General features: G+C 50.0%; 1 protein-coding gene across 4 annotated transcripts in view; it reads right to left on the reverse strand.

Annotated features, from left to right (window-relative positions):
* Positions 1-6850: 6850 nt before the first annotated feature.
* The window catches only part of VANGL1 (VANGL planar cell polarity protein 1), a 47741-nt gene continuing 38297 nt past the window's right edge, over positions 6851-16294 (reverse strand). For all 4 annotated transcript variants that reach the window (XM_030021039.2, XM_030021040.2, XM_030021041.2 and 1 more), the window contains exons 7-8: positions 14554-14788; positions 6851-13288 (exon numbers count right to left, since the gene is read on the reverse strand). In XM_030021039.2, the coding sequence (XP_029876899.1) occupies positions 13028-13288; positions 14554-14788 (496 nt within the window). In that variant the 3' untranslated portion in view covers positions 6851-13027. The remainder of the gene's footprint in view (positions 13289-14553; positions 14789-16294) is intronic.

The raw sequence follows: 16294 nt of genomic DNA on the forward strand, positions 1-16294 counted from the left end.
AGGACCCCAGGCACATGCACTCCCGGGCTCCTCTGTCAGAAGTAGGCAGAACAGGCATTTGAAAGGCACTGGTGGCCCTGAGGAGCAAAGTCAGCCTAACCCTGCCCACTGCACACTGAAAAGCAAAAGGTCAGTACGTTTGCATGAGAAACCAGCAAAAAACCCCCTTCTTTATTTAAAAAAAAATTGTGCATGTAGGCAGCACTGAGTGTTTCTGCAGGCAAGTCTGTTAAGACTGTCCCTCTCTTGGCAAACCGTTCTTTTTCTCCAAAGTGTTAATTAGACATTCATATTAAATGGGTCTTAATACACATAGAGATAAGGAATTGTATTTTGCCCTCATCCAACTGCGAGTGCTTCAAGCTGATCAGTCACTTCAAAGTACCCCAAACCCTAGTCTTACCAGCCCCTGATGACAACGAGGACCCCCCCTCGCAAGCGATACGTGGCAAGAACACGCCGTTGTACCCCACCTCCTCCCAGTCCCCAGACTGCTCGGTGTGCTCTGTGTACTACAGGCCACCCAGTACTGCTCGTGGGCAATGATCAAGGGAGAGGGAAACCCGTCAAGAGCCACATATTGCAGCTATCATACAGAAGCACGACGGAGAAAGCTTCTGCCTTTGCAGTGGACCCAAGGACGCCGATGGAGAGGCTCTGGGAACTCGAAACGCCTCTGAGCTAACGTCAACCATTTGGGAAACAGCTCCAGAAGGAGAGGACAAGGGAGGCATTCCGGAAATCGCAGATTACTCCATATTTTCAGGGTCAGCGGTTTTCACGATGTTTATGAGGAGTGGTGAGAATCTCCTGTGCTGCCCTTGAGAGAGGAACGGCCCCGTAGTGAAACCAGAGATCTCGGCTGCTTCCCATCCCAGAACGAAGCTGCTCAGCCAGATGCCAAGATGCACGCACAGCTGAGGACACCGGCTGCTTCTCCTTGTCTGTCTGCACATCATACCTCAGAAATGATTGATTCATTACTGAGACCAAACAAAAAACCATTGCCTTTTATTCCCAGGGAAATAACTAATTAGACAGGAACATATCACTTCCCAGCTGCTACTGACTTGCAGTGCTCTGAAAATAGGCCAGGATCACATCTGGATTCCTCTCTGCCCCAGCAAAGCTTTGGCTTCGGGGAAGCCCCCCACACAGCCCCTTGCCTGGACTCGGGGGGCTGAAGAAGGGGAATGGGTGAACAGGCGACAAGCACCAAGGCCCTCCAGAGCAAAGCAAACTGCCTCCCGGCTCCTTTTACACCCCAGGTACATCTGCGCCATGCAGTGCAACACCATCCCGTAGAAACTGGAGAGACAGCGAAGCACAGCAGGAAGGATAATTAACCTCGGTAATGAGGCTGCGCCAGCAGGACTGTGTCCTACCCAAGACCCAAGGATCTGTGTGTCAACCCACTGCGGTGCAGCATCCCCTGCCTTTTCCCTGCTCCCTCGTACCACCGGTATCTGGGCAAAGCAGCCCTTCAATGGTCAGTAGCCCTCGGGGCCAGCCGTGGGACGACTCTCACACCTCTTTGGCAGAAGAAGAAGATGTCTAACGATGATGCAGACCGTGGGGCAGGGGCCAGGGCAGAGCCAGCGCTCTTGGCCCAGCTCTCAGAACACTCCCTGCCAGGTTTAAAAGGTGCTAAACTATTTAAAGGGGGAGGGGAAAAAAAAAAAAAAAAAAGAAAAAGAAAAAAAAAAAAAAAGGGCTACAGAGCTTCCTTGCAGCTTGAAGACCCGTCTCTGGAGTCAGATTACAAGCAGCTTTTGGGATGGAAGCAAAGATCCTCCCAGTGCCTCACTCTCCGCTTCTGCTCGCCCCTCACGCCTTCTCTTGCTGAGCCCCTGTGATGACGGAGATCAGCAAAGCACTCAAAGGGCTTCTGGTATTGTCGCTAATGCTACGGAAAACAAGAAGAAAACAGCTTTTTCACTTCTTTTCATCCCTCTTGACTTATTACTCTTCTGGTCTTCACTGGCTCCCCTAATTTTTTTTTCTCTCTCCATTTCTATCTAGCCTGTCTTCCTCTTTTCCTCAACCCACCCCCCATAGCGTATGGTATGGAGGGTCGCTTAAGGACAAGGCCCTCCCCTGCCCCTACTGCTTGAGCTCATCCCCAGCCCAGGGAGACAGCAGCCTCCTTCATGCCACCGCCAGGAACCGGCCATGGTGGACCGCCGAGCCACGAGCCATGGCCGCCAACACGGGGACGGACAACATCCCCTTCTGAGGAGAAAGCCGACCGGACAAGGCTGAGACTGGCTTTCCTTTTGGGAAGGACAGGTGGGACACGCTCAAGGCGAAGCTGTTTCACCAGCCTGGGCACTGAGGAAATACCGGGGATTTTTTTTTTTGGGGGGTGGGCATCTTTTCCCATTGTCCCCAAATCCAGATGAGGAACCACCACCCTGCGACCAAGCCTCAACTGCTGCCACTGCAGGAAGAGATCGGTAACCCCCAGTACCACCAGTAATCGCACCGCTACACCACCTGAGCAGAAGACAAGGGGTGTGACTTTACACACGAGAAATAAGCCTCGAGGGTTAAACGAACTGAGTTTGCTGGAGGGGTTATCCCATACTTCAACTGCAGCCAGAAAGGCAACGACCCGCTCGAGAAGACCAGTGGTTGTCCTGACTGAGCCTTCCTTCGGTCGTGGGTGGCAAATGACTTAAATAGCCACGGGCGACCTCATCCTCTGCTTTTGGATTTGGAGGAAACCCAGCTTGAATCAGGTCCCTCCCTCAGTAACGCAGGTAAAAATAAAATTATGTTTGACCAGAGAGCAGCCCTGAAATTTGTCTGGTGTTAGATTTTTTGCTTTAAAATTCAATCCAACATGTCAAAGCCCTGCTCCTGTTAGTGACAAAGAAAGAGGCTATTGAATGACAAAAGTAACTAAATGTTTGAAGAACGTTTTAGCCCCCGCAAAATGAAATCGCTGAAGGAATTTGCACAGCTTCCCACAGTCTAGTTACTGAATTACTAAACCAGTTTCTCCCAACCACTTACAAAGCAAAATTATAATCAACTGTAGGATCTGGTATTATGAGTACTCAAGAATGAGCTTTTACAAAATAGAAGCTAAAAGGTTTGCAGATCTGTTTCACATCTGTGGCCCAGATACAATCAGCTCCTTCTCATTCCCTCTTTTAAAGCATGCCCACAGCATCTGACTCGTGCTGAAGAGAGGTCCAAAAAGCTAAAAAGTTCTGAGTGTCTCTTAAAACTTCCAGAGAGGCTGAATCAAATGTGTTTTATTAAGAACTCCCTTCTCTCCATGCATCCACTTTTCATTCATGCTACCTTTTCAAGTAGTAAGGAAGGAAAAAAAAAAAAAAAAAAGAAAAAAAAAAAGACAACCAAGACTGTAGATGTCTAAGCATTTGGAAGCCTGATTTTTGCCTTTGGAAGAGACTTAAAATGTTTCAATTTACAGAGTAGCTTCCTGCCTAGAGCAATTTGTGGTGTCTGTTTTTAAAATCTTTGTACCTTCATGTTTCTAAGGATGCTGGAGGGAAAAACCACACCCTATTCTCCAAGGTCTCTTCCACCGACTTCACATTGCCTCCTCCTTGTCTTACTGTCTCTCTCGAGGTTTTGCTGCTTCCTCCGTATTTTGATACATAAGCAAGGTGGACGCAGTGAGCTATCCCAAATGCACATCCACAAGGTAAAAGATATCTCCCTTCTGCCTCTTCTAAATTGTATTTAGTGCTGCCCACGCAGAGCCCCAAACCTGATTGTTCCCTTCGTCTTGGCCGTGGCCCCACCAGCGAACAACCGTGGGCAGGACCCACGGACTTTGGGAGGCCGGCAAGCAGCGGTACCGCTGCGTGAGGGCTCTTGGTGTCCTCAGGTTCTTTCCATTAGCTGAGCTGGAACCAGAGCAAGCCTCAGGTCACGTACAGAAGTGCCCATCTTCACTCCATTCAGCTCCCCGGATTTTGGAGGAAGGGAAGGTCGGCTCAGGGTTTTGGAGCAGGCTGGCAGTCTTGGGCCTCAACCTGATCACAGACCGCTATATAAGCAGTGGCCAGGGAAAAAAAAGAAAAACAAAACACAATACACAACCTTTTCCAAGTTCATTATGGAGAGGGACAGGGAGATGGGGAGAAAGAGGAAAACAGCTTTCTTCCCGCTTGAGGTACTCTCCATTTTTCTAGCAACACGTCAGCATAAACCAGCACACATGCTCACAGCAGGGCTGTAAAACTTGTTACAGCATTTCAAAGCAACTCGGGTAACCTGGTTCAGAGATAGTGATTTATGCATATGCAACCGCCCCGCTACACCATCCCTACCTCCATCTGCAGACCTGTTACGCTCAGCGCTCTCTCTTCTCTCAGCACCTCCTGACCCAGCAGTGCATGGATGCGCAGATGAAAAGGGAACGGACACCCCTGCCCCAGTGGATTATCTGTCAGTACCGGGAAGGTCTGTAACCTAAACCCACCACCTTCCCAGTCCAACATAAACTCGGGAGCGGTGTTGAAAGACAAATCAAAGCCCTCTGCTTGGCCAACTCCCAACGCACCTTCCCTTCCCGCATGCTGTTATGAGACACCACGTCCTGCCGAGCGATGCCCTTCCCCTCTCGCCCACCCCACCGGCCCCGAGCCCCAGGGTCCCCTGGAAGCCCTCAAGTTCAATCCCTCCTTGTACCTCCCAGGAGTTCAGCTCTGGGGCTGAGGTGGCAGAACCAGTACATAGCCCCGGCAGAAGCTGTTTTGGGGTTTGAAGCCCTGCCCAACTCCACAGCCAGATGTTTCATTGAACTATTAATTTAGCTAACAATATTGTACAGCAGAGCGTTCCTACTGCTTCACACAAGGCTCTGGAGCCAGTTGCCTAAGGTGACAAACCCCTTTCTTCACCCATTTGTTATACCCTGACTGCATGCAGACCCTTTACCCCATACCTCCCCACTGAATTCCCCAAAGCTGATGTTTCCTGACCGTCCGTAACCGTGTGGCCTGGTCCCATCACCTACTGGAGTCCATCGATCTTCTCAGTTATTAAAGCCACACTTCAGCCACCAAATACTCTACCCCAGTGGTCGCTGCTGTGCTGTCTCAGGGTAACCACAGCCTTACGCCTTTACGGTCAAGAAGGACACGGCAGGAGGGGCATCTCCTTCTCAAGTGACCCTTGTCTGGTGTGTCCTTCAGGCAGAAGGTGCTTGCCTCTAGTTCAGCACACCGGCTCCCTCCAAGCATTGTTTGCCAGTGAAAGCCTCCATCCCCCTTTTGTCAGAGGTTTGGGTCAGTAATACTTAACCCAACGTTGCACCTGAGGCTTCACCACACCTCAAAGACCCTCACAACTCCAGTGAAGGACTTGACCAAACCAGAACAGCACCCTCAGCTCTAATTTCTGCTGAGCTACGCACCACAGTCCCTTATGATTCAGATCGCTAAGCTCTGGGCGAAGGCCAAGGGAACTAGTCCCTCTAGCAAAGCCTGTTCCTTCCATCAGCCTCCACAACCCACGGCAGGAGAGAAAGTGCCACGAACAGCAGCAATCGGGTGTTGATTCGGTATCAGCACTAAGCCACAAATGAAAACAGAGCGTGCTGAACTTGTATGTAAAGACACAACTCTCAAGGCTAAGAGCCCAGGACGAGCCCATTATCTTGTTTGTGCCAAATTCCTGCTTCTTCCACCTTCCCACGACACACCTGCGGCCGGCTCCCACAGAGCCTTTACCTACACAGCTCCACTCCGGCCAAGTCAGGTCTTCCTCCGAGGGGCAGGAGGGGACCAGCAATGGCTGCACACCCGTCACAGGCTCTGCAGGGCAGCAGCAGCGTTGTTTCCTTTCCCTGCCCATCTCCAGGAGCCGCGCTGCGAACAGCCCAGAGCTGGGCACTGCCAAAGCACCAGCAGGATGAGGGGGACAGATTAAAAGCCAAGAGATCAAGGGAGGGCAGGAGGCAGGACCGAGCACAGCCCCATCCCACCCTTCCTGCTTCCTCCTGGGCCTCCGTTCAGTTCTCTCCAGCCTAAATAAATCCATCTCCTCCCAAGCAAAGAATTAGCCATTTGGCTGTTTCCCTCCACCAGCGTTTATATGCGTGCTGCTTATCTCCACAACTGCTGCACTCTATTTGTCACTGCACAGCAGCATCCTGTGGATTTTTCCAGCAGTCGAAGCCACCGAGGAGATCCGCTGGGCAGGGCAAAGCTGCCAGGCCAGGTACTCCCCATTAAAGGGGTCTTTCCTGAAAAGCAGGTACCAAAGACTGTCTAGGGAAGAAGGCTGCTCCCACGTTTCCTTGGGCACGGCCGCTCGGTCTTTCCGAGCTCTCGGTATGCCGGTGATGGAAACGGGAGGTGGGGAAAGCCGCACCCACGGGTGCTGTTGAGGCGAGATCCCCGCGCATTGTTTTAGCGGAGCACAAGCTCACATCCACACAAACAAGGAGCACTGGCTTTTCCGCCTCTCGCCACTCCTCCTCCCCACCAGGTCCAAATAAGGAATTCGGCAATGAATCCTGCGCTTCATAATTTGTGTGCAAACTATGAGAAGACAGGAGGCAGAAAAACCTGTTCCCGCTCCTGTCGTGCCCCCCCCCCCCCCCAGCTGCATTTGCTCCCCCATCATTTGAGATTTCAGGTGTTCAAAGCAGTCACCTACCAGTCTTTCTTCAGGAGTGATAAATGAGTTTGCATTTCACTGTGGCAGGGCAGATCAGAAAGGTCTAGAACGACAAAAAGACAGCCTCAAAAAGGTTAAACCACATGTTTGCAGGGCCCCTCCCAGCCACAGCTAAGGAATGCTTGAAGGCCAGACTTTTTTTTTTTTGTCTGAAAGGATAAGAGGAAGGAGTGGGACAATCAAATCTGGTTTCAGTTTATTTCCAGAATTTTACTGTACAAAATATGCAAAGTGTAAAACGGTTTTATGTTTCAGTTTAAAAACAACAAAACCCCATCCAGCTATAACTTAAGAGAACCCAGCTTGGAACAGAACAATTTACTAGGCTAGACCCACAGTGCATTAATGTCACAGACACCAGGAATTTGCTTACTTAAGTTCACGATTAGAAAAAGAACAGAAAGACCATGTACCATTGCAGCTAAAGTCACATGTGCAAAGAGAAAACAAACAAAAAAAAAAAAAAAAAAAAAAAGAGAGAGAAATGCTGGTTAGTGTCTATTAATTAGAAAACCTTGGCAAAACCCATCTTACTATACACAGTTTGTGTAGAAAAAGAGTATTACACAGTGATCAAAAGAGGGCGAGGGAAGGGCATTTGCTCCCATCCCCTTCCCCAAGACACAATAATGCTGAATCAAAGAAACAGGCACAGAAGAGTGTAAGATTCCTTCACAGTTACGTCTGTGCAGGTAGCGAGCCACAGCATCCCCCCGTGCACGCAGGAGATACCCCCAAGCATCGTTAGCGCTGGTGAGAGGTGCCCGGGAAGCAGCCGGAGGGAAGGATTCCCTCTCTGGGCAGAGCACACATAGGGCAGGGCTGGCTGCCTGCTGCCCACACGGCTTCGGTATGTTATGGGGATAAAAAAAAAAAAAAAAAAATGCAGTCTCTTGGAGGGATGCAGAGGGGCGGATAACACCAGCTGTACCACTGGTGTGGCGGGGACCCAGCTCAGGAGTATCCCAAAGCGATCCGCACCGGTCACGGAGCGGCTGTCGGAAACAGCAACTTTTGGTCATCGTCTATCAGAGGCAGCAGCCTGAATGCAGGAGGGTGTGTATTCCTGTAGGAGACTTCATGGCCCAAAGCCATCTCTTAGGTGAACAGAAATTTGGGTTTTGGAGAGGAGGGGGGTTACTTTTAAAAAAAAAAAAAAAAAAACCAAACAAACACCCAAACAGCTCAATCCCAAGAGCACTTCCTTCTTAACACAGTTTAAACACTGAACCACCAAGCCTGGCTTGAGGCTTTAGACATGTATAACGCACACACCTATAAGGGAAAAAGCACATAGACACGCACAAGCTGAATGAGAAAACTGACATCTGCGCACATCTCCTGAACAGCTCTCATACAGCAGGGCAGAACCGAGCGCAACTGAACAGAGGAGTCTGGGACCAGACTACAGCATTTTTGCAAAGGACTGCAAGACTTTTGTCTTACCTTTGAAAAGGGCAGGTTTACAAGTTTTGGTAAGCAAGATGAAACTGGCTTGAATAGGTTTCCACGTTTAGCATAGTATGGATCTTTTCAGTTTCTTCAGCAGCAAGTGCTGGAAATGAGCACATCTCAAACAAGACTTTTAAAAGCTACTTATGCAGGGCCAGCTTCAGAAACTGCTTCCCTGCAGCTTTTGGCATACTTGGCAACAGCAGATTCCCGAGGCTTTGCATGGAGATCCCCATCCCAAAGGAAAAGGTTAAGAGGCTCTGCGAGGGTTGGGATTTGTTCAGATCTCCCCCAAACTTGCGCCTTATCGTGAGCTGCCCCCGAGCTCCAAACTCCAGCCCCAGCACCTCCCATCCCAGCAGATACTTGTTCTGCCTCACTAGGGAACTTCGGGGAAAAAAACACAGGGAGGAGGGGATGGAGCTGGAGTGACTGAAGTTGCTGGCAGGGAAACTTTTAGAGGCAGAAGTCAGAGGAATAGCTGACAGAGGCTGAAATCAGATCTGCCTTTCTCTCCAATATCCCCCTTCAGGGGGAATTGCTCTTGAAGGCACCCAAGACAACCCCAGAAGCAGGAGCTGGCCTTGCTCTGCGAGCAAGCTGCATCACACCACCTTCTCACGCACGGTGCATCCCTCCCCAGCCACCCTGCTGCCTACGGGGGGTGTGGGTGGCAACATCTCCCCTCCACAGGGTGCAAACTGGTAGTTGCAAGCAGCACCCCCCAACTCCCCAAGCTGGCCACAGGGGCTTGGTTGGGGACTGGTACGCTATGGAGGAGAGTGCTAGAATGCTTACACTTCTGAGAGCGCTGCCAGCTCTGCTCCCGTGAGTAGGAAAGGAGTCTGAGACCTGGGGCAGCCCCACAGGACCTACACACGGATGGGTACAGCAATGAGAGGCTAACAGACAGGCTAGCAACCTTTGCCCAGGCCTAGTGACAGGACTGGCAAGATATTAAGGGTCTAATATTGGCCCCTACGCTCCTAGAAGCTGCAAAAAATGCAAATCTTTCACTCCTTAGCCATGAAAGAGAAAGCCAGCCTTCGTGGAAACCCACAGCCATTTCCATCTGCTCTGGAATAGCTGAAAGTCTTAGCTGCATCTGGTTTTGGAAGATCTCAGCATGGCTTTGGATTTAGGCTGTAACAAATCAGAACAAAAAACCAAAGCCTTTAAAGTATCCAAGCAGCATACTTGAGAGTCACAGGAAAAAAGCCAACATGGAAGAGAGGAGTGGGGCAACACCACTCCTGGCTAGGCAACACAGCACCCTATCGAATGGTTCAGCCTTTAGTGAAGGATGTCCAGTGCAAGGATCTCCTCCGAGGGGGGCATTGTCCACTTCACCACCAACAGGGCTGTCTTATAAACCACTTGAATTCTAAAAAAAACCCCAATTCCCAGCCAGGTACAAGCACCCAGGCTGGGAGAAAGGAAGGAGAATATGTGCAAGGAGACAGTGCAGAATAGGAGAGGCATTCAGAGGAAAACAGCCTGCACTTGGCTGGCAAACCCTACAAGCCTTATTTACGCTCAACTCTTGGCAAGCTCTGCAGAACTAAGGACTGCAGGATTTGGATCAGAGCTTCGTTCCCTGTGACTCGATTCTTACTCATTAGCTGGCTATAAACAGAGTTAAACAAACCAGTCTGCTCTCCCCGCTCAGTATTTTTATACAGAGTCTGAATTCCTATAGATGCCACAGATCTATCCGTGGATCTCAAAGCACTTGATGACAAGTTGAGTTTAGCCTCACAACACCCCAGTGAGGTAGGTATGACAGTGGTCCCCTGATTTTGCACAGAGAGGGGAAGCAAGAGAGACCCTGAAAAATAAAATGTCATAAAAAAACAAACACGGGGAATACTCAGGAGTCCCGATTCCCCTTTTAGTCTGTCCTCACCCTTAAGCAGGTTGCACCTCTAAAGAGACTGAGAGGCCAAGTCCATTCCTTCAGATTTCATCAGGCAAAGCATTCATGTTGCCGACACAGGGAAGAGCGTTTAGTGCAGGAGTTGGCCCCCGTTGACAGTGTCCTTTTCAGCGGCAGGCAGAAAAGGCAGCGCTGAACCACAGCACACAGATGAGGAAGCAGACCCAGAGTGAGCACACGCCGCTTCCGTCTGGTTCTCCATGTGTTCAAGGATTTAACGCAATTAAGACATGAGTTTCCTGAGCAGATACTGTCAGACAACCCCTTCATGGGGGAGGGAAAAGGAAAGGGAAAGGAAATCCTGGGAAAGTAAGAAAGTTTTACAGAGGTGCCTGTGACAAGGTGCTCTCACGCATACGGCACACCCAAGCCCCCGGCAAGGTGGTTCTTGTTCTGGCTTCACAGAAATGAGCCAATTCAGCCGTAGGCAGTAGCCTCCACACAGGCATAAGTGCTCCATAGTCTCCCAAGCTACTCCCAGTCTCTCCCACCTTGCTGGTTATGCGCATCATAAAAGCCAGATACACACACCTTTAGGAGAGCCAAGTGTGAGATATTATATGCGCCCCCTCCTTTTTTTTAAAATTAAAAAAAAAAAAAAAAAAAAAGGAATAAACCAATCTATTTTTTTTCCAAAATAAAACACTGCAAAGGCCACAGTCAATAACGGAGTCCCCATACAGACTACCAGAAAGCCTGACCTAGAAAGAAACCCAAACACTAAGTTTAGAGAAGGGAGAGCTCTACCTACTTCCCATCCTTTAAGGGACGTGGGCCTGATACCGTCATGTACCACACCATCTAGTTTCTTCACAACCACATCTGGCACATTACATGGAGAAGGCAGGATCCAGATGACTACCATGCACTTGTAAGAACGGTGCGGGACACTGCCAAGTGTCACTTGGATGGGGAATCACCACTTTGGACCCTCGCTCACCAAGGTGCTCCCTTGAGCCCAAGAGGACTATCCGCAGGTGCTGTTGGACATGCAGCTCCAGTGCTGCTGAAGCTGGAAGAAGCTGGACCCCCCTGCCCTGTCCCCAGCACACCTGCTTAAGGTGGCTGCTCCCTCCCACCAGCTTCTGGTGGGCACTGGCCAGCCCACAGCAGCCATGCCACGCAGGACTAACAAGAGCCCCAATCTTAGCCGGCCCACCTTGTGCTGGTGAGAGCGTGGAGGCAACCTCACAAGCTGCTGGAGGAGCCCAGGGAAGGCCAAGGGGACAGGAGGGGCTGTCACAGCCCCCCTCGGAAGACAACGCAGCCTGGTAATGAAAGGCACTGGCTTACGTACCTCGCTGAATTGGGGCCCTCTGTGTTAAGACATCGGTATGGAGAGCAGGTCAGATCCCGCCTGATAGAGCTATTTGCATGGCAAAAGACCGGGCAGAATGAATCGAGCATTTGCATTCACACATGCAAATCCACTGCCACAGAGCTGGGGGTGTCTCGGAGGGACCTGACAGAAGGCAGGTCACTGCCAGCCTCGGAGCTGGCTCGAGAGTCACGCGATGCCCTGTGCCAGCAATCAGACTTCAGACATCGCTTTAGGCTCACCGTTAAAAGCAAACCTGCCAAAACCCCATAAAACTCAGGTGACACTAAAGTTGCACGTGAAAGCTGCACTGATGGGCAAAGGCAGCCTTACAAACAAAACTGCAACTCTCAGGAGCAGATCCCAGCACCGAGAGGAAGCTCCTGCAGTACAGAAAGGCCAAGAAAGGCAGGCAGGTTTTCAACATTCGGACATAGTTTGGTATTTCTTAGCTATAGCTGAAGGCGTACGGTGGGGAAGGACACACTGCAGTGTTTCCAGAGCACAGCAGTTCTCCAAAGCAAGTGCACATGGCAGAGGTCCGCCCTTCCCTGGCTCCTCTCCTCAAGGAGGGAAGTGCTTTTGCCCATCTTTCCTCCAGACACACTTGAAGCCGGCTAGAGAGGGAGAGGCACATTCCTGCCTGCACGCCCCTTCCCCTCAAAGATGCTGTCAGACATAGGGAGGGTCTGTGATTTATCTGAGGAGCCAGCTACTTACCTACCCTGTCCCAGTGCAAATACACAGCCCTTGCAGGTGCAAAAGGAAGCGGTGGTAAGGCAGACCCTGAGGGGACCGTGACTGGAGAAACCCATTCGGAAAGCCAGACAGAAGAGGACAGAAATGGGGAGCCATGGGAGTGCCCGACCAAGATGCAGGCAAGCAGGACAGCGGGAAGCAGGTGAGAGATAAACGGGATCTGTGTCACACAGAACAGTTTCACTAACTAGCACTGGTTTAAAAAAAAAAAAAAAAAAAAAAAAATTAAATTTGAACAGCTGCAAGATGGGCTGATCCATTTCAAGACAAGCAACTTCACAGAGACACAGAGAGCAAAACCATCCCACTATGCTCATACAGGTCCAGCACCGACAAAAGAGGGCACATGGAGAGGAGGAAAAGAATAAAAGTCTTCAGTCTCCAGATTAGGTGGCTCACAGAAGCGGCCCTCTCACTCCTCTCCGAGTGAACAGGGACTGCCACACCCCCGTGGAAGCAGATTTCTATAGCGGAGAGGTGAGCAACGCACTCTCAGAAACAGCTACAGGTAGTGAAAGCAGAGATGCAAAAGCGCAGGCGCGCACACAGCGTAAGGCAGCGCTCCAACAAAAATACCAACGTTGCAATCGTGCGGAGAAAGAGCGAGCGTGAGATTTACAGTATGCTGGGGAGGGGGGGAGGAAGAAAAAAAAAATAAATCTGTTCTGTCTCCAAGGCTGAGCTAACCGAGCCAAGTCACCCTGTCGCCTCTTAAGATATTTCTTTCTAGATAAGATATCTCAACTCCCCCCTCCCCTTTCCAAATAAAGTGCAGATGGTCAAATATTACTGGTCCATCATCTGCCAGTTTCAGTCAGCATTGGGGAAATTAAACCCAAAAGCACAATATTGAAAAAAAAAAAAAAAATCCCCAAACAACCCACCCTCAAAATCCCTTAGACTGAAGTCTCAGACTGTAAGCGGAGGACAAATTTATGCGATTTAGGGTCTATAAACTCTTCTGAGAGTTTGATGAAGGGGATTTTCTTCACATTAACAACAAGGCTGAAGTCCAAGCACTTGAGGACAAACACAATGCCGTCTTGTAACCCGCTTGTGACCGCTTCCTCACTGACAAGAGTCCACTGCTTGGAGAACCAGCGATCCCTGTCGTACTGGAGGGTTGGGCCTGGGTTGAGGTAACGCTCCAGGAATGCCTGCCGAGAGAGGGACACGCGTTAGCACCGGCCCCACAGCTCGCTCCGCGTTGATGCTCTCTTCCCATCCCCAGATACAGCTCTGCGAGCATGGGCTTGCCATGCTGCAAATTGTTTCAGCTTCCGTAACTCAGGAGACATCGTCTCCCCAGTCCCTCCCAGTTTTTCAGACCCCAGGAGCACAACCACCAGGAGATCCTCTTTCAGTCCATCCCAGCAAGCTTGCAAAGCTATAGCCCTGACTTCTGCTCTCAGCACTGCCATCCGACAGCAGTTCAGTAGAGGTCATTTCTCCCCTACCAGCCCCATAACACATCCCAAAACCGCAGTCCCAGGCAGGCACATGGACGAGCTGGCCCTCCCTTCTCCAGGCCAAGCTAAGGTGGAAAGCAGAGGTTTCCATGTTTGCAGCCTGACTAAGGCTGCAAAACTGAAAGCTGAACAGGGAACGCCGTTTGACAGTGCTTGTGTTTTAAAGTCTCCTTTGCAATCTTAATGGCAGCAGAACTCCCCCTTGCATACCTGGGTGAGGTCCCAGGTGGATCCCAGTGAGGGGATGCTAAGCCCCATCTCTTGACAGCATTTCTGCTCCTAGTGTAGTAAGTCTGGTGTAAAGGCCCAGGAGTAAATTCTCGCATTTCTAACCCTTCTCTAGGATTGTGGGGTATTCTAGAGGGGAAGGTGGAGAGTCGGAGATGGATTGTGTGACCCATTTCTCTCATCATTCAGTCCCTCTCTGTGTCTGCAAGTCAACAGTCACAGTCAGGGCATGAAGCAGCAAACTGACATTTGACCAAGCGGTCCACAAATTAGAAACATTCGGACAGACAGGGATTTAGGCAGTAATTAGAAGCAGTCCAAAATGCAGCACTGCAGAGGGGACAAAAAAACCAAATCAAACCAAAACAAAAACGGTCCTTTGCAGGTTGCCACCTGCATCATGCTGCTATACCATGAGCCACCTGGGAGAATTCCCTGTGACTCAAGGCCACCATCTCAAACACTTCTTTGGTACTCCTTTTGCTGAGCTGCATATGAGAACAATTATCTCCTAGGCACTTTCAGATAAACAGAGACAAAAGATGCTGTAGAGGAAACGTTACTTCCCTTTAAGACCTGAGGCAACCTACAATGCACTGATATCACAGGCAGCAACTATGAAAACCTCCACTCACCTCCCTTGACAATTTTGTGTTCTGCGTGCACACACAGATGTGCCATCCCTTTCTCCCTCCTTCTTGCAACAACATTAGAGAAAGCGTTACCTTTGGTGTCATGTTATTGGTGATGCAAAAGGACAAGTGTTGCAAGATGCTCTCCATGCTGTGGTACTGTTGCTGGCGGGTAGTGCGAAGGTACTTCTGCAGAGCTCTTGCCATGGACGGGAAGATTGCCTGGGCTGCTTCTCGGGGGTCCATCATCTCTCCTGGAGCTTTCTGCTGTTCCTCTGCCTGGAGGCGTTTGATGTGAGTGAAAGCCTCCTCTACTGCAACCACAAGCCTGCAGAAAGAAAATCAGGACAACAAGAGTCATAACAAGAGAAGTAGGATGGGTCTGTGGTTAAGGCAGAGCCTGGGAGTCAGGATTTACAAGCTCCTATTCCCATCTCTGCCACTGAGTCACTGCCTGCCATCAGGCAATCTACATAAAACCTTCTCTACTGACACTCTGAGGGGTAGATAGCAGCTTTTCTTTCCTTGCCCAAGCCATCCAGCAACTGAGGATCATAAACCAGGATTAAGACTTTAAAAGCCTGAGTGTCGTACTTAGTTCTGCCAACACAGCATAAACATCAGCTACATGACTCAAACAAGACACAGCTGCCCTTGCGTTCAATGCATGTCTTTTAAAACAACGGTTCCAGCATACAGTACTGCAGTGTGAAGCATAAGGACAGCCAAGCAGTGAGGAAGAGGCTGGCTATAAAACAGCATGACCCAGGACACAGACTGTTCCAAGACTATCTGTGCTCTCAAGCTGCAGTCTGCTCCGATTTACACCAACCAGGTACAGAACTTGTGCTGCCGAATGATTGCTCTACACCCCTCCACGGAACAGTGACAGGACTCCCGTCTTCGCTGCAGCTAGAGACATCCTCTGCGAACCATTCCTGTGTTGGCACAGGTGAGTAAACACCAAGACCACACCATAAAAAGGCAAACAGATGCCATACGGCACTTGCAAGTTAACCCAGTACTAAGTAACATGTGAGGAGCCACGCTGCAGTTAGTGAGGAAAAAGCAATGATAATTAAAGAGTCACCCAACAAAACTCTTTTGCCCCTCCAGACAGGACTTGTTTCACACTAGATTTCCATTCAAGTCACCAACTACTGTCCAGGCTGCCCTCAATATCCAAAGCATCTTAAAGCCAGGGGAAGCTGCCTCACGAGAGGCAGAGGTATAGCATACCACATTCAGACTATATACAAGGAACAGCATGAGAAGCCCTGACCCCTACCCATTTTGTTTAATTTGACTTGTGGGAGGTGGGGGGTGGAAATCAGTTTCTAGTCTCCTCGTGTCTTTTTATTGCAGCTCTAACCTTCCTCCTTTGAAACATCTGGCCTGATCTTCTAGTGACTGATTGTTTTCCTCTGACTAAGCAGCTGTTCTAACCAAACTCAGCAAGCAAGGGACATGTGCCTGAGTTAGGATGCTACACTGCACAGAAAGAAAAGTTTAAGGTCCTGTTGCTCTGAGGCTGGAAGAGAGCCCAAAAGACAGTGGCTACAGAGCACAGGTCAGATTGAAGCAGGCTAGGTGGGGGACACTGTGCCAGCACTTTCCCAATGAAATATAAACTGCCAAAAGAAAACACAAAACAAGCCAGCTCCTTCCAGTTACGGCACAGTCCTTCTAAACACAGCTCAGTTCAGGGGTGCCTGTCCGCAAGCAACTTGCCTCAAACTGTTAGGTATGTTAACTACAAACTGTAATTAGGCTCCAGAGCAAATAAAGACGCTATCTCAGGTCACCTCAACAAAGCATCAACTCTGCAGCCTAA

The sequence above is a fragment of the Aquila chrysaetos genome, chromosome 7, assembly GCF_900496995.4.
Source record: "Aquila chrysaetos chrysaetos chromosome 7, bAquChr1.4, whole genome shotgun sequence".
In the NCBI taxonomy this organism is placed as follows: domain Eukaryota; kingdom Metazoa; phylum Chordata; class Aves; order Accipitriformes; family Accipitridae; genus Aquila; species Aquila chrysaetos.